General features: G+C 42.1%; 1 protein-coding gene across 1 annotated transcript; it reads left to right on the top strand.

The window, feature by feature from the left end:
* Nucleotides 1-6744: 6744 nt before the first annotated feature.
* LOC135517007 (discoidin domain-containing receptor 2-like) lies at nucleotides 6745-20757 on the top strand. Its single transcript, XM_064941049.1, has 17 exons — nucleotides 6745-6950; nucleotides 9058-9152; nucleotides 11106-11208; nucleotides 11478-11721; nucleotides 12091-12238; nucleotides 12614-12716; nucleotides 13203-13386; nucleotides 13771-14014; nucleotides 14211-14279; nucleotides 14696-14832; nucleotides 15281-15488; nucleotides 15744-15973; nucleotides 16207-16361; nucleotides 17358-17558; nucleotides 17874-18108; nucleotides 18226-18375; nucleotides 19768-20757. Exons 2-17 carry the CDS (start codon nucleotides 9080-9082, stop codon nucleotides 19900-19902), a joined length of 2619 nt encoding a protein of 872 aa, XP_064797121.1. The 5' UTR covers nucleotides 6745-6950; nucleotides 9058-9079; the 3' UTR covers nucleotides 19903-20757.
* Nucleotides 20758-22666: the final 1909 nt, after the last annotated feature.

Raw genomic sequence — 22666 nt, 5'->3', positions numbered from 1 at the left:
AACATCAAACACAGTCAGAACAATGTTTATTATATCCTTTTCGTATAATAAAACCTAGTTATCAATTTTTTGCTCCTGACACTGAAGGCATGTCTAGCCTATAGCTACAAAATATCTAGCTTACTCTCAAACAAGGACCGATAACAGTTAGGCTGTCTATGTATCGAGGTCAGTCCCTCCTGATCTCCATCTGTGGTCGGTCTTTTATGGAGGCGGAGAGTGTTTACTCCTGTCAAAATCTGTCCACGATAAGCAGATCGATAAGAAAACCGCCTGCCTTCTCGCCTTTGGCAAATATGGGCAGCTGCAGCCCAATATGGTCACCGGAGTATGGGTGTGTCTAAAGGACGGGTGCATGGAAAGAAAATCAGCTAATTGGGTAGATTTGTTGCCCCTCAAGACTGGGCTGCACGAGTCAAGTCGATAAGCCAGCGACCACTGCACCGATGTTGTTTCGATGTGCCTGCTGACCACTGATAGGGACTTTGCTACTATCAGTTTGGTGGTGTTGCCGACGGAGGCAAATGTTTTCCCTCCCATGATTTTATTTCAAGTAGGATAGCAGCCCGCACAAGAAATGACTACTATTGATAACCATCTAGATGTCACCTTGATATGTACATACAATCTACTCAATGGGGAGGGCATGAATGGCAACGACACAGGGACACAGCGCTCTTCGCTCCCGCTTGACAAGCACTACTGTCCTGCAACGGCCTGGAAAGTAGCCAGCTACCTAGTAGCCAATATCAGGGTGACAGTCACAGTAAGCACACGCATACGACTCATGAAGCAACAGTACACTGATGCTTCACTTTAAGACAAAATAAACAATTGTCAGTTTTATAACCTTTTTTAAAAAGTATTATTTGTATAAAACTAACAGTGAAATACGACTCAGACTCAGATGTATGGTAGTTTCATGGTAAGATACAAAATAAACACTGCTCAATCAATCAAAACCGTTTAACCTGTAGCAGAGCACATTCCCCATGCCCCTTGCTTTTGACACACCCACTACTTCAGACACACCCACTCTCCATACTACGGTCGCCATATTGTAATGCGGCTACCCCCTTCTCACCTTTGGAACAATGACTTCAGTTGTTGGAACGGTCACTCGACTATCTTGTCAATATAATAGAAAAGATTTAGTTATGGTCAAGTACTTCCATATTATTGCTTTCTTAGAAAGGCTGAGGCTGTTTGGGATTGCACGCCCACGATACGTAAACATGGATGAGTAGGCTAGTGCGAGAACGTTTGATTCATCTGTTGCTTTCCTAAAAGCACTTCCAAGAAAACATTGAGCAACATTCACAACAGAATATAATTGAATAACAATAGAATTTTATAGTGATATAATTTCACTTTCCATATGTACATATTGAATACCATATTGCCAAGACTGGCTATACTGCCATTCTTCCTTTACTTCCGAAATCCCTATGATGTTCACAGTTGATTCACAGCTGATCAATGTTGTGTGTGAAAAGTGTTAATCAGACAGATCTGATTGGAGGACCAGGATCCAGATGTTTTTCTACATGATGATTTGTGTGTGCAGTAACTCCCAATAACCACCATTTGTCACACCCTTATCTGTTTCACCTGTCTTTGTGATTGTCCTCACCCCCCTCCAGGTGTCGTCCATCTTCCCCATTATCCCCTGTGTATTTATGCCTGTGGTCTCTGTTTGTCTGTTGACACTTTGTCTTGTTTGTCAAGTGAACCATTATTTTTGTCTCAGCTCCTGCTTTTCCCAGTCTCTCTTTTACTCGACCTCCTGGTTTTGTCCTGACTCTGAGCCTGCCTGCCTGACCCCTCTGCCTGACCCTGAGCCTACCTGCCGACCCGTACCTTTGCCCTACCTCTGGATTATTGACCTCGGCCTACCCTGAGCCTGCCTATCGTCCGGTACCGTTGCCCCACCTCTGGTTTACTGACCCCTTCCTGCCTTGTCCTGTCTATTGCCTGCCCCTATTGGATTATTAAACCTTTGTTATTTCGACGTTGTCTGCATCTGGGTCTTACCTTCATACCTGATACTATTATCACTAACTCATTTTAACTCCCAGTAACCACCAACTATCACAAACTAAAACTAACTCCAAGTAAACCAATACTAACTATCATAACTCAAACATACTCCCAAAAACTCAAACGTACTACCTCTAAGTCAAACAACAGATGTGGGATCTTAATTTGGTCACCCTTTTGCTGAAGAACTTTCCTACAATGCAGGAAATTATAAACTTGTAGTGTTGAAGTTTGTAATTTCCACTTTGAAATTTCAGAGTTAACTGTACAAAACTTTAAGAACACCTGTTCCTTCCATGACAGAATCCACCTGAATCCAGGTGAAAGCTATGATCCTTTATTGATGTTTACTTGTTAAATCCACTTCATGTTAAAGAAGGATTTTTAAGCCTTGAGATAATTGAGTCATGGATAATAATATGTGTGTGCCATTCAGAGGGTGAAGGGGCAAGACAAAAGATTTAATGCCGAATGCACCGGTTTTGTCAAGAACTACAACGCTGCTGGGTTTTTCACGCCCAACAGTTTTTGATGTGCATCAAGAATGGTCCACCACCCAAAGGACATCCAGCCTACTTGACACAATTGTGGGAATTATTGGAGTCAACATGGGCCATCATCCCTGTGGAACACTTTGTAGATTCCATGCACTGACAATTAGAGTCTGTTCTGAGTAATTGACCATTAATTAACATAAACACATTTAGCATCTCCTGGCTTTGACACTGCCAAAATGTCTATTTCAGAAGAAAAGAATAGCATAGTCTGAGTTATTTTAGGTCCTGATTTGCCTATGCCATATGGTTGTGGGCTACACTCATTTAGCAGGCTAGATTTGCTTTGAATTCTGTGGCATTATTTTATAGTATTTTAGAGTATGAAGAATGCAATTGAACAAAGCTGAATAAAATAGAAAGGATATTTTCTCCAAACCATTTGAGGGAGTGCGCACATGCGGCTATTCTGTTTTGAGAGATTAACAAAGAAACAGGTACTCCTATGTGCTTCATTTTGAGTTATTTGTGTAACTTTAGTTGTGATACAAACATTGGGTTATATAGTTTGATTTTGTATAAATTCCAAGGCTGCATGATGCACCTCTAATGATGATTTGAAAAAAGTTGAATGGGAGGCATGAGATCTGCTTTTTTTGTGCAGGCTGTACACACTTCATCAGTCTCTTATTCACAATTTGACAAAAACTTGATAATGCCTCGAATTAACCCGGCGCACATCCTCTTTGTGTTGTCGTAATGCCCACAAAAAAATCCCCTCTAACTGCGTGCTGTGTGCTGTGAAGCACCTCTCACTCACGTGGCTCTCCGTCACGTGATTGGGTCTTTCTCACAGGCTACAAGTGAAGACAAACACATCGGGGATGCATGAGATATTGGAAGAACTGTCCACATTTACTTTTCGTCAGCCAACAAGATGAATAGGCCGAACGAACAGCAAAATCACTAGCCTATGTAAATCTACCCTCCCCATAATACAAAAGTCAACCTATTATTTTCTATGCGAGAAATAAATATTCCAAACAAAATCTGGGACAGATTTAATAGATCCCAAATTAATACAATTACTAGCATCAAAAAAAATTTTTACGCAATGAGACTGACACAACAGACACAACAGACACAACACAACTATTAGGCTTTTTCTTCACATTATAAGCGCAACAATGTGCACACAGCAGTAGGCTATAAGTGCGAATGTTCCATTAGCGGGAAAACACCATTATCAAAAAGGGACCCGCAAATGCGATTATGCATGTAATGATTTTATTATAGTTGCATTTTTATGGTGAAAATGAACTTCCCCAAACTTAAAACTCACACACTGTGTATGTATGACAGTTAGACTCTACACCCATTGTAAAGCGGATTAATGTGCTTCATTTGAATAGGTTATTTGGCCACTTTAGTTATGATATAAACCTTATCAAAACATATAGGCCTATGGGCTAGGCTACATGAGGTGTGGGACTAAGATTTGAAAAATTAGCTCAATAAAGGTATGCATTGTTTCATGCCTTACACAAGGCATCATTCACAAATAAAAATATATAATTCACAAGTGATAGGCTAATATTGTCACCCATCAGACTATTCTTGATTTAATCATGCCTTTACATATACTAAATAATATTTGTGAAATTTGTTAAGGATTTAGAATGGACCATTATCATGCACCTGTCTCGATACAGGTGCAGGGGGGAAATACATGTAATCTATGCACTTGGAGGACACTTCCCCATGGTTCATGTTCATGCCAGCCAGGTAGGCTATACTCCTGTTGTAAAGACAAGCAATGTGCTTAATATTAGGAAAGTTGAGATATAAATATGTTAGGCCTAGCCTGTAGAAAGCTGATGGGATCCTCCTCTTTTTAAAAGGATCGGCATTCCGTCAACGGAACAGTTGTAAATCATGCAGCGCGTTATATCAAGATCACAGATTTTAGAGTAACAACAAATGTCGGTACATAGAAGTGTCTTATATCGGCTGAAAGGTTCAATTCTTGTTAATATAACTGCACTGTCCTATTTACAGTAGCTATTACTGCGAAAAAATTCCATGCTATTGTTTGAGGAGAGCTCCTAAAAACAAAACTTTTTTTCAACGCAATAGGTTTGATAAATTCACCTCTGAAGGTGAAATGCGTACTTACATTCTGAAATATTTCTCTGATTTATCATCCAAAAGGTCCCAGAGATAACATGAAGTGTTGTTTTATTAGATAAAATCCATTTTCATATCCTGAAAAGGTCCATATATCACGCACAATCAATTTTGTATTTCCACTCGTTCAATTTGCAAACCAAGGAATCGGTGAAAATCTCACCCTAAACGGTGTTTGAGCGAGTCAAATTACATTCGTATCTGCTCCTCCGAAATCCCAGAAGGTAATAAGACTTCAATATTTCATTAGGGCTGTTGTATATCCTATAGGACACCTTTCAGCTCTGTTCAGAGAGCGAAGCCTTCATGGCACGTCTGACGCGGGCAGCCATCTCTTGAACAACTGTATCTTTCTCAACTGAGCATTAATCAGGGTCAAACAAAGCTAGCTAGATAGCGAATTAGCTGGGCTTTACGGGAGTATCCGGAAACCATATATATGTCATAAAATGTAGCTTCTAACGACAGCATGCCTTTTCATTTTGGACAAAAAATCATAAGGATATTCAGAGTTATGAAGTTATGAAAACTGGTTGTTTTGCAAATGTTGAACTTATATAATATGGCTACTAATACTGGAAAAGCTAAATCAAAGTCAAAGTATACAGATTTGACGATATTCTTGCAGAAAAATGGAATGTGAATGCAAATGTCTGCTTCACGGTTTGCCCAAATGTACCTGGGGACTTCACACTAAAAGTCTTGTTGTCCACTCATTTTTCAAGTTATCCATCTGAAACTTTGCACATACACTGCTGCCATGTTTTGGACACTATCGGAATTACAACCAGAGTGATGGGCTACAACTATGACCTTTCTCTTGCATTTCATTTCATGGTGGTTGAAAAAGACCGGTTGTTTTTTTCTTTGTATTTTCTTCTACCAAATCTATTGTGTTATATTATCCTACAATTCACATTTCCACAAACTTCAAAATGTTTATTTTCAAATGGTACCAAGAATATGCACATCCTTGCTTCAGGGCCTGAGCTACAGGCAGTTCCATTTGGGTATGTCATTTAGGCGAAAATTGAAAAAAGGGGGCTATCCCTAAGATGAATAGAAGCCATCACTCTATTTTCTCATGATATTGCTTAGCCTATAGAAGTGTTGTGCAGCATGAGCTCATGGGCTCTCATTAACTTGATTTTCGATCACATTTGCATTGATTTCAGAGTGACAATAGAGTGCTGAGTTCCAGGCATTTAGCAAGTTTGGTAGCCTACGAATTACCATCAGCAGCATCAGAGCTTGGAGAAGCTTAATTACCGTGACTAAACGGTCAAGAAAAATTTGACTGCCTTCATGCCTCTTGACCGCTGGTGTGGCGGTAATACAATCACCGTAACAGCCCTAGGTGCAATTCAATATTAGGAAGGTGTTCTTAATGTTTTGTACACTCAGTGTATTTAATATATATATATATATTATTTTTTTGTGGTTGGGGGGTCACCTAGCGGTCAGGGGCCCTAAGCGACCACTTATGTCAATTATGGCTGGAGCCGTCCCTGCTGCCCTCTCGTTGTAAACTCCATTACTGAGGTGTGGCAGTTCCAGGTCAGTGTCTCAATCCAAGATAAATTGGCATGAGCTGGACACAAAAGAACCACTGTTGAAAAACTGGTGAGATCCACTCACTGCTGTAAGTAAACAAAGAGTGGACATTACTGTTTTCATACAGTTGAAAAAAACATCAATAAGACTTCAATAAATAACAGAAAAGGATCATCCAAGTTCAGTCAGACATGATTTGACTTCTCTGTCCAGCAATGTTTCTTTTTTTGGCCTACATTCTGCATGATACTTTTAGAAGCCCTATAAAACCCCATCACACCCACAGTAATGAACAGGTTTCCACAGGATGAATGTAAACTCGGGTCCTTCTTCAGTAGCACTTGGCTGCTCAACAGAAGCCTGCTCTAAACTAGCTCCCTTACAGCTCTCCAGGCCATAATTGAAACCTTATGTGCATCAGGTGGAATTCTGGGGCTTTTTGGCGTCACACCAAAGAATCCCAGAGTGTGTTATTTTTATTTCATTTTTTTCCCCATTTCTCTTTCCTCTAGTGGGAGAGCTTGCTTTTACATCAGCCCTTTTCCTCCTTCTTCCCCAGAAAGTCTGTCCCGGGAAGAAAGTATATTACAGTGTAATAGACTTTTGAATTTTATCCAGTCGATTATGGAATAATATTCCCCTGGACTACTGAGGATTTTGGGAAGGCAGTGAAAAGTAAGTGTGGTCATTATTCTCCTCCGATTACTCTTACTTTTATAGAACGTCATTTGGCATTGCATTTTGACACTGCTAGTAGCCACGTTTCGGTGACAGCTATGGGTGTATTTGTCATCAATGGAATTGAAAGCTGAGAAACGTTGAGATGGTACCTCCCAATCTTGATTGACATGTAAATATAAATAAGTTGTTTAACAAAAATATGTTATCTTCCTTTAGATAATAGTTCACTATTTTCTCGTTATTTTATTCGCCTGAGGAAAAAGTGGAATTCCATTCTCTTCTAATGATTGACTTTATTTTAATGTTTATGTTCATTTTGATACTTTATTTGAACACACTAGTCACCTGACCTGCCAGTGTCAGTATTGACATGTAAGTGACACATGGACATTAACATTATTAGAATATTAACCATGGTGGATATGACCTAAACGCTGAGGTTCTTTTTCTAATCACACATTATTATAACTAGGGCCCAGAGTTTTCTAACCTGACCAGAGGAAAACTCCTGACCCTACACATACACACACCCAACTGAGGCAGAGAGCAGTCCGAGTTTAGCATGATGAAATAGGCCTAACGCAGGACAGGACCACACAAAAGCACAAAGGCAGCACTTTACAGCAAGGATCCGTGGGCATCAGATTAGCGTCCATGCGAATTCACCAACTCACCAGGGCTACACAGAACCACACAGTCAGTACTTTCCCCCCCACTCACATTTTTGGGGTAAACTCACCACATAAATTACTGAAAGTACAGGAGGGTAGCCATGTAGAGCATATTTGTGCAGTAGACATATTTCACCGAGACATTTACAGGCTTTTTAAAAGATAAATAAGCATTGAGGACTTATACTGCATGTACTGTGGATGGAGGGGTAGTCAATTACCTGAGTAGACCGTACAAGGGGGTCTCTGTGTATGTCTGCCGCTGGTTGGAACCAATGGGTTAGATAGGTGCTTAATCTTAGAACGTGTTTAGGGGGTCTTCTTTGTATACTGTATGCATTGTTTGTTTGAGGTCCATTCCATTTCAACTCCATAAAGAGTGAATTGAAAATCCTAATGGTGAATGGATGCCTGTTTTTATTCCTTGAATTGAATTTCAATTCATATCCTGAATTGACTGGATTGATATGGAATTGAGCCTACAATGATGCATTGGATCAATCAATCTAGCGATTGATCGATAAATCGTCAATCTTCATCATTATACCGAAGGGACATTTTAGTTCTTGGCAGAGGACATTAAACTGGTCAAATATATGATTCATAAATTAAGAGTTTATTTCCAAAACGCTATATCCACCAATTTTTCACATTTGTGTTTTTTTCGTCAGAAGTGATTGCTTGTGGGTTAAACACACCTTCATGTGTGTTTAAAAAAATGACTGGTCTCAGATTTTAATTCACAGATGTAGGATATTTTTTTATTTTTGCTAAACTCTATAGCCTATATCCATTGTTTAGCTGGAATGGAATGTTCGCATCCTGTATATTTGAATGTTATATGTGGTTGTCTCACGTTAAGATGAATGCACTTACTGTAATTTGCTCTGGATAAGAGCATCTGCTAAATTACAAAAATGTCAAATGTAAATGTTGTACATACAGATCTCATATTACTGTATTAAATTATATATATATATCTATATATTTATATATATATATATAATATTGATGTCACAAATGTATCATTTGTACAGTTCTTTATGAAGTTATTTGTTACGTTTTACACAGTCAAATTGCTCTTAGAATGAGGCGGATATATAGCATTTAGCAAAAACCATGATCATTTGTCTCTGAAATGAAACCATCAAGTGATATATTTTAAACAGGTACATCTCCGTCATTGAACACCTCCATGCCTTTATTAGATGGTGGGAAAAAAAGCCACCAATCTCTTTCATCATTTCTTTCAACAATAAAAGCTCATTTACCAACATTTCTATTTATATAGAGAAAAAAAGTTGAGATTAGAGAGAAGGCTAGCATTGACCAACGGATGGTACAAGTACAACCCCTGCGTACGTATCATTACATACATATTGTGGTTGCTGTTGTTGTTGTTATACTGAACTTGTGAAACATTCTGTCAGGTGTTCAGCTCCTGCCTCTGAGATGAAGGCTCTACAGATAAGACATTGTCTCCTGCTATTCCTCCTCACTGCTGTAAGGACCCAAGTCAACCCAGGTACTGTACATGGAGGTCAACTCATAGCCTTTTCACACTATCAGAGCTGCACTGTGCTGGCTGAGACGCCCTCTCCAGCATGGTCCCAGTAACTACAGTGGATGTGTAACCGAGGCCAAGACAGTGCAGCTTGATTTGGTTGACACCGTATATCTGAAAAGGATGTTAAGTGTTTGTTTATTCATTTTAAGATGTTACATGTTCATGTCACGTCTCTGCATTTTCGAAAGCCTTTCTTTATACAGTACATACGTCTAACTGAAGGGGATATTACTTCATTGTAGTCAAGTCAAGGTGTTGACATGATGGAGATACTAGCACGCTGTAATAGCTAGGTGGGCTGGTTAGGTCATCACCGTCAAGGTGTGCGTGTGTAAGTGCGCGCGTGTGGGGTTTAGCCATTGGTCGATTGGTCAGACAGCAAATATGTGAGAACAGGCAAACCATTCACAGGCTGGGGGCATTCAGGAAATGTCTGAAAAGCTGTAGGGGCAGGAGAAAAGAGGCTGATGGAGAAAAAGGCTGCTGGAGGTATGGAGTGAGCTGCTGGTGTGTGTGCGTGTGCGAGTGCGAGTGCGAGTGCGAGTGTGTGTGTGTGTGTGTGTGTGTGTGTGTGTGTGTGTGTGTGTGTGTGTGTGTGTGTGTGTTCGTACGTCTGTGTCAGTGCTAAGGAGCAGGGTGACAGGAGAGGCACTCATTCATAACCTACCTCTCCTGGACTTTTCCACTTTAAATAGTTTCACTGTATGAAGCATATTTTGTCCACAAGCTCTCAAAGTCTATTTCTATGTTTCAGTGTTACTTTGAGTTGTAAGCAGATCCAGAATGAAGGGTAATAGGCAGGTACAGTAAGAGTAGGACAGAGTTAACAGTTATGCACAATAAGTTGACTACATCTACCTACATGTACATATTACCTCAATTACCTCGACTCACTGGTGCCCCCGCACATTGACTCTGTACCGGTACCTCCTGTATATAGCCTCACTATTGTTATTTTTAATGCTACTCTTTAATTATTTGTTACTTTTATTTTGGGGCATTTTATTTTTTTACTTAACACTTAATTTTCTTAAAACGGCATTGTTGGTTAAGGGTTTGTAAATAAGCATTTCACTGTAAGGTCTACTACACCTGTTGTATTCATGCGCATGTGACAAATAAAATGGGATTTGATTTGATCACTGACACAGTAGACGAAGAAGCCATTTGTTCTCACACACACACACGCACACACAGACACACACACATGCACCTCAATTGCTGTTTTAACAGCTCATGGTTTTTCTCTTTCTTGCTATAATAAATGTTGTTTTAAACCACCGTAATAATATCTTGAGAAATTAGAGTTTTACATTTTTGGAGGGGTTTTGTTTCCAATGGTTACAGCACTAAGTCTAAAACTGTCTGTGACTTTGGCTCTGGTACAAAAGATAGAAAAAGAGATGCAAAATAAAGAGGAGGAAAACTGAAGGGGCCCCTCCCTACTCTTTTTGCTTGGACTGGCACCTACATAGTGATGCCTCTGTTTCAGTGGGGCCTCCCAGGCCTAAAGGAAGAAGCTGGGGGAGGGTTGTGCCCTGTCCACTTCAGTTCTGACTCAAGCCAGATCCTACCAAATGCATGTGCAGTGTGGCACACTCATTGACTTCGGGAATACTTTCCCGTGCATAGATACACACACACACACACACACACACACACACACACACACACACACACACACACACACACACACACACACACACACACACACACACACACAAACACACACAAACACGCACACACCAAACATCTCAGTGACTTGTTGATGACATGAGTTGAATCTGTTTCATTTGCCATTGTCATAGCTTTTAACTAGGTCCTGGAGTTTTTCCCTGATCAGGCCACATGGTCAGAAAAAAAACACCTGACCCGAAAAACATGCATCTATAACACTGTATCTGTTTTTAGGTGTGTGTCGGTATCCTCTGGGTATGACTGGAGGACAGATTCTTGATGAGGATATCTCTGCTTCTAGTCAGTGGTCAGAGTCTACAGCAGCAAGATATGGCAGGTATGCTATCCACATTGTCACCATATTGTACACACTCTAAACTCTTTTCCGTCAGGTAATCAGAGTACTGACTGTACAGTCTGAGTGAAGGCAAGATTGCCTGCCTTATTGCCCTTCACCAATCCAACCTTTTCAGATCAGTGATTCCTTAAAATAAGGGAGGAAGGCATTTTTATTATTCAATTGACTAAATATTATACTCCCTTCTAATATGCTATTCCCTTCTACTTCTACTGCTTCCTCCCTTCCTTCCCCCCTCTCCTCCTCAGATTGGACTTTGACGATGGAGATGGTGACGGGGCATGGTGCCCTAACATCATGGCAGAGACGGACGCAGGCGGCCCGAAGGATTTCCTCCAGGTGGACCTGCGTTCGCAGCACTTCATCACGCTCGTGGGCACCCAGGGTCGCCACGCCGACGGCATGGGCAATGAGTTTGCCCAGCGCTACCGCATCAAGTACAGCCGTGACGGCAGCCGCTGGGTGGCCTGGCACGACAGGAATGGCAGGCAGGTGAGCAGATGCAAACTAGTGTCCATACTACCAGAATCCATTCTGACATCTGCTTTCAATGTTTTTCCAATGTTGATTCAATGTCCTTTTGCTCTCAGGGCTGGGTTCAAAGAGTATGAGTTTTCTTTCAAATACTTTGAGTGTTTGATTGAGCCAGCCTGGAGTGCCAGTTGGGGCCCAACTGTTGGGCTGGGTTCCCACTTTTGGGACTACTCCATTGGTTGCTCAATCTTGCTTTGATTGGCTTTGTGATTGGTTTGACTTTCTATAGCTTCCATATTTGTCTGGCTCTGTTTGTTGGCATTCGATGTTTAGTGACTGTAGTTTTTGGATGAGGATGATGATGCTCTTTCCTGTTCCTGTCTGCAGGTGATCGAGGGGAACATGAATGCCTATGACGTGGTGCTGAAGGACCTAGAGCCACCCATCATTGCCCGCTTCGTACGCTTCATGCCAATCACAGACCACTCCATGATCGTGTGCATGAGGGTAGAGCTCTATGGCTGTGAATGGCTAGGTCAGACACACTACAGTAATCCTATATCTAATCTCATCCTATCCTATCCTAGATATAATCCCATCCTATCCTACAGCCTATATTTAATCCCATATCCTATATCTAATCCCATCCTATCCTATATCTAATCCCATTTTATCCTACATCCTATATCTAATCCCATCCTATCCTATATCTAATCCCATTCTATCCTACATCCTATATCTAATCCCACCCTACATCCTTTCCGTATATGAAACTGAAAGAAAAGAGAATAGCCTAGATGCTCCCAGAGTTGGAATGTAAAGCAAACTTTAGACCAGGCGGATGTAAAACGGCCACTGTCATTGATTGTGACCTTTCCTTTGACCTGTCCCTGGCTGTGTGTTATTGCAGATGGCCTGGTGTCCTACAGTGCTCCGGCCGGCCAGGAGATGACCTACAGAGGCCTGGACGTCCACCTCAATGACTCGGTCTACGATGGATCCATGGGTCTACAGTCAGTTGGGTTTGTTTTAGTATATTTGTACTTCAACAGTGGCATTTTCTAAGTACAAAACTGTTAAGAAGCGTTAAATGCTCCACATCCTAAGTGACTCTGATCCGAAGGTACTATTTAACAAAGTTGTGAGCCATTCTTGGCCCATGTGAGGATTCTGTGGACAACTCTTGTCACACTACTGAGTGAAGCAGAGCCAAGCTGTCCTGCCCTGGCCTGGATTTGTATCCACCATAGTTTTTGGAACCTTGCAGAAAGGAACAATGTGAAAGGAAATTATCCAAGCCAGCACAAAACGGTTCGGGTCAGTATGATAGTGTGAAATGATGACGTGCAAGACACAAGTGGATTCAACACAGGCATGATAGCAACAAAGACCTCCTTTTTTCCTTTCTCCTCTCGGTATGAGTTAGGGATTAAGTGCCATGCTCAAGGGCACAACCGTAGTGGATGGGAGTAATGGTCCTTTCTCCTTTCTCCCCCCAGTATGGAGGAAGGCCTGGGCCAGCTGACTGACGGGACGTGGGGTCTTGATGACTTCCTCCACAGTCACGTGTACGGCGTGTGGCCCGGATACGATTATGTGGGTTGGACCAATGAGAGTTTCCCTAAGGGCTACGTGGAGATGACTTTCGAATTTGACCGCGTCCGCAACTTCACCTCGATGAAGGTGAGAGGTCAACTTGTACAAAAAGAGGTGGAGAAAGGATGTGGTTTTGCCATGTTCCCAACGGGAAAAACTGGGCAAAACGGGTTGAAATTCTGGTTTTGTTGATGTAATTTCAGACCGACCTTAACCTTGTGTCATTGGTCCACTCAGTAGGTGTGCAAGAGATACCCTATTCAGGCATATGTGGAGGTCTGTTTTGTCCTTCAAGAGTGGCTAAATATTTAGGCATATGTCCAACAACTTTAGCCTCCAATTGTTTCGTCATTGGCTGAATAGCACCTGGACATCCAATTTGTACTTCAAACCATGCAGTGACAGACAGTATACCACAGTACACTCTACACTCAAGTGTTATAGTTGATAGTTGTCCTCCTCTCTCCGTAGGTGCACTGCAATAACATGTTCAGCCGCGGCGTGCGAATGTTTCGGCAGGCCTCGTGTTACTTCCGTACGTCCGAGTTGGACTGGGAGTCCCAGCCAGTGTCCTTACGTCTCCCGGTGGACCAGGTCAGCCAGAGTGCCCGGTTCATCACCGTGCCCCTGGGGGACCGCATGGCCAGTGCCATCAAGTGCCGCTTTGCCTTCAACGAGGCCTGGATGATGATCAGCGAGGTGGCCTTCCAGTCAGGTGAGACTTGAGTTGCTTGGGTCGTGTTCAGTAGGGCTCACTGTAACTAAACATTTTTGTAACAGGGAACGAAAAACATTGTGTTTTAGTTCAGGTGGTGTCTCTCCCCGTTCCACTCTGTTTCAAAATAGATGATGATATTTCTCCTCTTTCTCCCTCCCTATCCCTCTCACCCCCCCCCCCCCTCCCCTTTCAGCAGGGACAGCAGTTTATAACACATCCCCGACTCCCCGCAAACGTGGCCACCCGACAAATATTATTCCAGGTTAGCTCCAGCTACGTTCTTACCTGTTTGGTCTTCGCCAACCCTGTCTCCTTTCGCATTCAATAGTGCCCTCTGCTGCCTGTTCTTAAAATGCTGTTGCATTAATTATGACGAATAGAGGAATGATAAATACAACACTTACTGAGGATGACATTATAATTATATATTTTTGTAAATGAAAAGCTTACGTGATGTGAGCACTAAACGTCTTGATGACCACCCTTCCTTGTAATAAATATTATAATGCCATAAAATGTTTCAAGCTGTCAAATCTTTGTATCCTCAACTCCTTCAGTGAGGGATCTTGGATTCTTCGCTCCAATGCGCTTTGACAGGGAGGTAAGGAATTGAGCAAGCAAGGACGGAGGAAGCAACGAAGCTCTCTGTTAAATATTTTATACCTTCTGGTACATTAGGAGATGACCCCATCCACAAAGTGGATGAAAGCAACACCCGGATCCTGATTGGCTGCCTGGTGGCCATCATCGTCATCCTTTTGGCCATCATAGTCATCATTCTGTGGCGCCAGGTCTGGCAGAAGATGCTAGAGAAGGTATGTAACAGATTTTTATTCTCTGAGGTGTTTTCAGAGCAGAAATCATTAGGGTTGATCTAATAGCTACGAGGAAACTTCTCTGTCTTGTTATAAAATAAAGACTGCTGCCGGGCTAAAAAGGAAGTCAGAAACTAAGACTGCAAATGACACTGATCAAAGTTGTTGATTCATGTTTTTAAATGTTTTTTTACCTCAAGTGTTTCTTATTAGCTGTAATGTATCCCCAAACATCGATTTGCATGGCCTCTCAGCTAAACTTAAACACAAGATTACAACATCTGTCAATGTTTGACTTGGTGCCAACCACAGTGTTAGAAAAGCTAGAAGATGCATCTCTTATCTTTGCCATTGATTGCTTCCCAAGAGCGCCCTCTACCTTTTCTCTCTGGTGCCACCAAACATTACAACAAACACAGTTTATAACAGCAACTACCCTTCCCTCCAGGCTTCGCGGCGTATGCTAGACGACGAGCTGTCGGCCCGTCTGGCCGTCCAAACCCAGGCCTTCTCTTTCCACCACTCGTCCCAGTCCAGTGGGGAAGGCTCCAACTCCACCTACGAGAGGATCTTCCCCCTCTGCTCCTCTGACTACCAGGAGCCCTCCCGCCTCATCCGCAAGCTGCCCGAGTTCGCCCAGTCCACTGAGGAGCTGGGTGAGTGGATTCAAGGGAAAGTACAATCCAAAATCAAAGTTTAACAGTTAGACTAACTTTTGAGGTGTGAAAATATGACAAGAGTGTAAATATAGTGATCCCTAGTTACTTTTGGGGTGTGGCTTATTACATAAGACAGGCCTGTGGCTAGAAATATCAGTATTGTTAACTTGGAAGGTCACAAGAGCATTTCAATGGTCTTGATCAGGTCACATCTTACTGAAGTGTGAAACTTATGCTCTGTGTACTTCACAGCAGGGACTAGCTCCTCCTCCAGACCACCCCAGGCCTGTGGATCAGACGGGGCTCCCCACTATGCCGAGGCAGACATTGTGAGCCTGCAGGAGGGGACTACGGGCAGCAACACCTACTCCATCACGGCCGTCAACATGAGTCTGCTCTCTGGGAAGGACACGGCCATGAGGGAGTTCCCCAGGGACAAGCTCACCTTTAAGGAGAAACTGGGAGAGGGACAATTTGGCGAGGTATGGAATAAAACTGGCGATAAAGGGAGAGTGTGTGTGTGTGTGTGTGTGTGTGTGTGTGTGTGTGTGTGTGTGTGTGTGTGTGTGTGTGTGTGTGTGTGTGTGTGTGTGCATGCGTGCATGCGTGCAAACATGCAGGAAAGCAATTTTAAAAAACAAAAGTCAGATGACTCTTGCTTTCTTGCTAGACCGATGAAACATCAATAGTAAAATGCCTTTGTTTCTTCCCACAGGTGCACCTGTGTGAGGCCGAGGGCATGCAGGACATTGTGGAAAAGGATCTGTCTGAAGAGGTCAATGACCGTTCAAATGAGGTAGAGGGCAGCGATGACACACCAATTCTGGTGGCTGTGAAGACACTGAGGGAGGATGCCAACAAGAACGCAAGGTGAGAGCACTGGATCTGGAACTGTTGCCTTGACAACTGTACTGTCCTAATTACAAGAGCCACATGATTTACAGTATGGAAAATTACTTTTGTGATCCGAATGACTACAATGCTTGTACTTGCCTCATCTTTCACTTTGTGTTCTTGGTGTCTTGCCATTGGCCAGTTGTAACAGAGAATGTGTTCACAATAATCTACCAAGTAAGACTAGGTAAATTGACCAATCAACAAACGGAAAGAGCACTGCATTTCCCTATTTTGCCAGGCGTCACATCGGTTACCATTCGTTGTAACAGGAATTACTTTTTGAAAGTGAAACTGCATGGTGTGACAAGGTAAAGTGTGACAGGCAGGTGTCAGAGCCGTTATCTTACGTCACACCAATGACTTCCTGAAAGAGAAACTATCTGTGCAACTCAATGTAAAGTGTGACTAGCACTCTATCTCTCTACAGCACCTGCTGTCTCGACCTCTGAATGGTCTGCTATGAAAAACCAACTGACATTTACTCCTGAGGTACTGACCTGTTGCACCCTCTACAACCACTGTGATTATTATTTGACCCTGCTAGTCATCTATGAACGTTTGAACACCTTGAAGAACAATCTGACCTTAATGGCCATGTACTCTTATAATCTCCACCTGGCACAGCCAGAAGAGGACTGGCCACCACCTAGAGCCTGGTTCCTCTCTAGGTTTCTTCCTAGGTTCCTGCATTTCTAGGGAGTTTTTCCTAGCCACCGTGCCTCTACATCTGCATTGCTTGCCGTTTGGGGTTTGAGGCTGGGTTTCTGTACAGCACTTTGTGACATCTGCTGATGTAAAAAAGAGCTTTAGAAATACATTTGATTGATTGGTTTGCTAGCAGGTGTCTGTTATTATCCAGTGTTAGTTACAATAATGGCTTATTGAAGGAGAAACTGCATGGTATGTTTGTGCAACTTAATGTAAAGTGTGACCGGAATACATCATAGCCGTTACCACCTCGTGTTACAGGAATGACTTCCTGAAGGAGATCAGGATCATGTCTCGGCTGAGGGACCCTAACATCGTCAGCCTGCTGGCAGTGTGTGTGGAGAGCGACCCCCTCTGCATGATCACGGAGTACATGGAAAATGGAGACCTTAACCAGTTCTTGTCCAGCCATCAATTGGACGAGGTGGAGGAGATACAATCTAGTGACAAAGCCACGGTCAGGTACGTTACATCTGCATAATTGTACTAGATAATGACATCGCCGATTAGGGTTATTATGAAAGGTGATACTGTAACCATAATAATAATTCATTTTCTTACTTTTTATTTATCAAGTCAATTTTTTCATCCATATAGTTCATAACAGTATGTGGAAACCGATGCAATAGCGCAATATTAAAAAGTTTGTCATGCCAACACTTTAAAAGGTGCAAAAATGTTACATACTCTTGCCCTCTCTTTGTCATTTTATATATATATATATATACATTAAAATTCAGAGTTCAATTACTTTTCAATACTCTCATATCATCTTAGCTATAGCAACCTGATGAGCATGGCTACACAGGTAGCCTCTGGAATGAAGTACCTGTCCTCTCTCAACTTTGTCCACCGCGACCTGGCCACGCGCAACTGTCTGGTGGGCAAGAACTACACCATCAAGATCGCTGACTTCGGCATGAGCCGGAACCTGTATCGCGGTGACTACTACCGTATCCAGGGGCGGGCCGTTCTTCCTATTCGCTGGATGTCATGGGAGAGCATCCTATTGGTGAGGAGTTTTGGAGAGAGCTGATATTAGCTGGTAATGTTCTGTCGCATGTAGTTTTCAACCAAACATGTTTCCCTGTGTTTAGATATGAGTCAAATGACTGTGTGCCTTTCCCAGGGTAAGTTCACCATGGCCAGCGACGTGTGGGCTTTTGGTGTGACTCTGTGGGAGATTCTGACCCTGTGTGAAGAGCAGCCCTACTCGCAGTTTTCCGACGAGCAGGTCATCGAGAACACTGGCGAGTTCTTCAGGGACCAGGGCAAGCAGGTGACTACACTCTTGGAAAAAGAGTTCCAAAAGGGTTATTCGGCTGTTTTCCTAGGAGAGCCCTTTTTGGTTCCAGGTAGAACCCTTTTGGGTTCTATGTAGAACCCTCTATGGAAAGGGTTTTACATGGAACCCAAAAGGGTTCTACCTGGAACCAAAATTGGTTTCCTATGGGGACAGCTAAGAACCCTTTTAGGTTGTAAATAGTACCTTTTGTACCGGTGTATGGCTACCACATGTTTTTACTATGTCGTGCAATCAGCACTGTTCTATGGCAGCAATATGTGTACATGCAACAAAACGGGTGTAGAACCAGGTTTGTTAGTCTACATGACTAAATATTATTTTAGGTTGCTGCTCAGCTAAATGCGCTATCGTGCATACATTTATTTTGTCCCCCTATGTAACAGTATAAATTTAGACTGTCCCCTCGCCCATACCCGGGCGCGAACCAGGGACCCTCTGCACAAATCAACAACTGACACCCACGAAGCATCGTTACCCATCAGAACCACTACTTCAAGGTCTCAGAGCAAGTGACATCACCGATCGAAACGCTATTTAGCGCGCACCACCGCTAACTAAGCTAGCCGTTTCACATCCGTTACACCTACACCAAACGCGAACACGACACGCAGGTTAAAATATCAAAACAAACTCTGAACCAATGACAATAATTTGGGGACAGGTCGAAAAGCATTAAACATGTATGGCAATTTATCTAGTTAGCTTGCACTTGATAGCTAATTTGTCATATTTAGCTAGCTTGCTGTTGCTAGCTAATTTGTCCTGGGATATAAACATTGAGTTGTTATTTTACCCGAAATGCACAAGGTCCTCTACTCCGACAATTAATCCACACATAAAACAGTCAACCGAATCGTTTCTAGTCATCTCTCCTCCTTCCAGGCTTATTCATCTTTGAACTTATATGGTGATTGGCATCTACACTTTCCCAGTATTACCACGACAACCGGCAAAACAGTTTGTCTTTCAATCACCCACGTGGGTGTAACCAATGAGGAGATGGCACGTGGGTACCTGCTTCTATAAACCAATGAGGAGATGGGAGAGGCAGGACTTGCAGCGCGATCTGCGTCAGAAATAGGAATGACTTCTATTTTATCCCTTGGATTCGCAAATGCTCTTTGTGCGTGCGAGCAGTGTGGGTGCAATAATTGAATAACATGGATTTCTACATTTATTTTGCAATGCTCGCACACGCAACGTGTCCGGTCTGGTCAGCATGTTAGTTTACTCATTGTTGGGGTTGACAGACATTCACTGTGTGTTGTTCTATGAGTGAAATATGTGTGACAAAACATCCCAAATCTGGTGATTTTGTAAAAATGTGTTTTTCCTGTAATTTCCTAAAATGTTGTTTCTTCTCAGGTGTACCTGCCGAGGCCTGCCTGTTGCCCTGATGCGGTCTATAGCAGCCTGATGCTGGGTTGCTGGAGGAGAAATGCCAAACAGAGACCTACTTTTCAGGAGATATACAGCCAGCTTGGGGAGAGCCAGGAATAGCAGCTCATATATAGACCATGATTATATAAAGTGCTCTGGGGTAAAAGTTCCCCTAGGTACAGATCTAGGATCAGCTTCCCCTGCAAAACTAACTGAAGATCAGCGTTTAGGGGCAACTTTATCCTACACTTTTTTGTAACATGGACCAACATCTATGGTCCTTCTACATTTAAGGGACGGCAAAGTATTGTCCTTCCTCCTTTGAGGACCCCATAAATTAGAACTAGCACGTGAGAACTGACTGAAAACTGCATGCAATGTTCTATTCATCTCTCTCTCTCTCTCAGCCTTTTTCTCTCTCAATTTGAGTTGACTCCCTATATCTCTATTCGCCAGAGCCATGTATATTTATATTAACAATGTCTATTGCACACTATGAAAACACCACCTCTCTCTCTCCCTCTGTCTCGCTCCATCTCTCTCTCTCAATCACAATCTAGTTTTTAGGGTGTGGGACAGTTCTGTAAAAAATTATTTGTTATGTCTGTGATAATAAGACGTAGGAATGCTGTGTCAGATCGTGCACACCAGGAAATGTAATGTTGTTTATAATCTTCTATTATGAAGATAGTAATGTGTAGAAAATCTCCTTTTGGACTCAGATATTCAAGAATGTATCTGTTTGATAGGTTTTTCTTTATTCAGTTGATGTTGTGAAATGTGTTGTATTTTGTCAAAGATAAATAGGTCCTTTGAGTTAAATTTGTGCTTTGAAATAGTGCAACTTCATGCTTAAAACCTGCATTTCTATTGTTTGTGCAAGTTTTATACTCTAATTAGACAGTAGGCCTACTTATGTTTTCAATTAATTTACTGAACATTCTTCAACGTTCAAAACAATTTTAAAAACGACAATAAAATGTTCAAATAAAAAAATATGATGCCGATTATTCCTCTTTTTCTCTGCCTTAGCAACTCAGTGAGCCTGAAAAAGAAAGACAACCGAAGTAGAAAAAAAATGTGTAATTCACAACTTTTTTTTCAACATTCTGTATTGACGGGATGTATTGCTACAATATTTGAGAAATGAAATACAGAGTACAAGTACAACGGAGTGCTTAGTAAAGCTTAAAGGCTTCTTCTACTTTCCTCTGCCCTCTCTCAGTGCTCTCCGGAGTCCCTGGAAGTCCTGCTTCCTCCCACCTGTAGCAGTGGAAAGGCTAGAGGGCGTCATCACTGATAGGAATCTGTAGTTTACCAGGGGCTTCAGCCAGCAGTGTGCAATCCTGAGGGGCCACAGAGCTCACTGGCAGCACTCCTGGGGAGATGGAGGAAACCCCAGATGATGCGTTAGGGAGGTTTAACTCCTTTAGAAGAATTTGCATGGACGCTTTGTCAAGGACCTGGCCAATGATCTAGTTAGCCAGACAGATTATGGAGTCATGTGAAGCACAATATAATAGTCTTGAGGCTGCTTATTGAAGTGAAGCTTGCACTGAATGATGAATGCAGGGAGCTATCAATGTCATATACTCATCACCCAATGACCTTATTGGTGAGAGAGAAGATGGTGCCATGTTGGACCCCAGATTCTACATGTACCTCTGTCTTAGGGAGGTCCATGGCGGACAGTTTCAGTTGCATTTTGAGAAGTTGGTTCCCACATGTGAAACTCATCAAGGTAAGAAACCTTCCAGTTGGTAGGAGCGGATCTCATGTGAGATCCGGTCTGAAAGAAACGTCATGGCAACACAAACAAAAAATCTGGATACGAGAAATGATTTGGGCATTATAAATGGGGTTATTCTCATTCATGGCATGAATTGTTTTACTATCAGATATTATCACCTCGAAAAAAGTGTTGAAATACTCCACCGTTCAAATGTTTGTGGTCACTTAGAAATGTCCTTGTTTTTGAAAGAAAATATAATTTTTTTGTCCATTAAAATAACATCAAATTGATCTACAGTGTAGATGTTGTTAATTGTTGTAAATTACTACTGTAGCTGGAAAAGGCTGATTTTTTTTTTTGAATATCTACATAGATGTAGAGGCCCATTATCAGAAACCATCACTCCTGTGTTCTAATGGCATGTTGTGTTAGCTAATCCAAGTTTATAATTTTAAAAGTCTAATTGATCATTAGAAAACCCTTTTGCAATTATGTTAGCACAGCTGAAAACTGTTGTCCTCAATAAAGAAGCAATAAAACTGGCCTTCTTTAGACTAGTTGAGTATCTGGAGCATCAGCATTTGTGGGTTCGATTACATGCTCAAAATGGACATAAACAAAGACCTTTCTTCTGAAAGTCATCAGTCTATTCTTGTTCTGAGAAATGAAGGCTATTCCATGCAAGAAATGGCCAAGAAACTGAAGATCTCGTTCAACGCTGTGTACTACTCCCGTCACAGAACAGCGCAAACTGTCTCCAACCAGAATAGAAAGAGGAGTGGGAGGCCCAACTGCACAACTGAGCAAGAGGACAAGTACATTAGTGTCTAGTTTGAAAAACAGGCGCCTCACAAGTCCTCAATTGGCAGCTTAATTAAATAGTACCAGCAAAACACCAGTCTCAACGTCAACCATGAGGAGGCGACTCCGGGATGCTGGCCTTCTAGGCAGAGTTTCTCTGTCCAGTGTCTGTGTTCTTTTGCCCTTCTTAATATTTTTGTTTTATTGGCCAGTCTGAGAAATGGCTTTTTCTTTGCTACTCTGTAGCTAATGTAGCTAGCACAACATTCCATTGGAACACAGGAGTGATGATTGATGATAATGGGTCTCTGTATGCCTATGTAGATATTCCATTAAAAAGCAGCCGTTTCC

Source organism: Oncorhynchus masou, chromosome 3 (genome assembly GCF_036934945.1).
Source record: "Oncorhynchus masou masou isolate Uvic2021 chromosome 3, UVic_Omas_1.1, whole genome shotgun sequence".
NCBI classification, from domain to species: Eukaryota; Metazoa; Chordata; class Actinopteri; order Salmoniformes; family Salmonidae; genus Oncorhynchus; species Oncorhynchus masou.
Note: the sequence above shows the minus strand (reverse complement) of the source record. Positions and strands in the feature narration are given on the sequence as shown.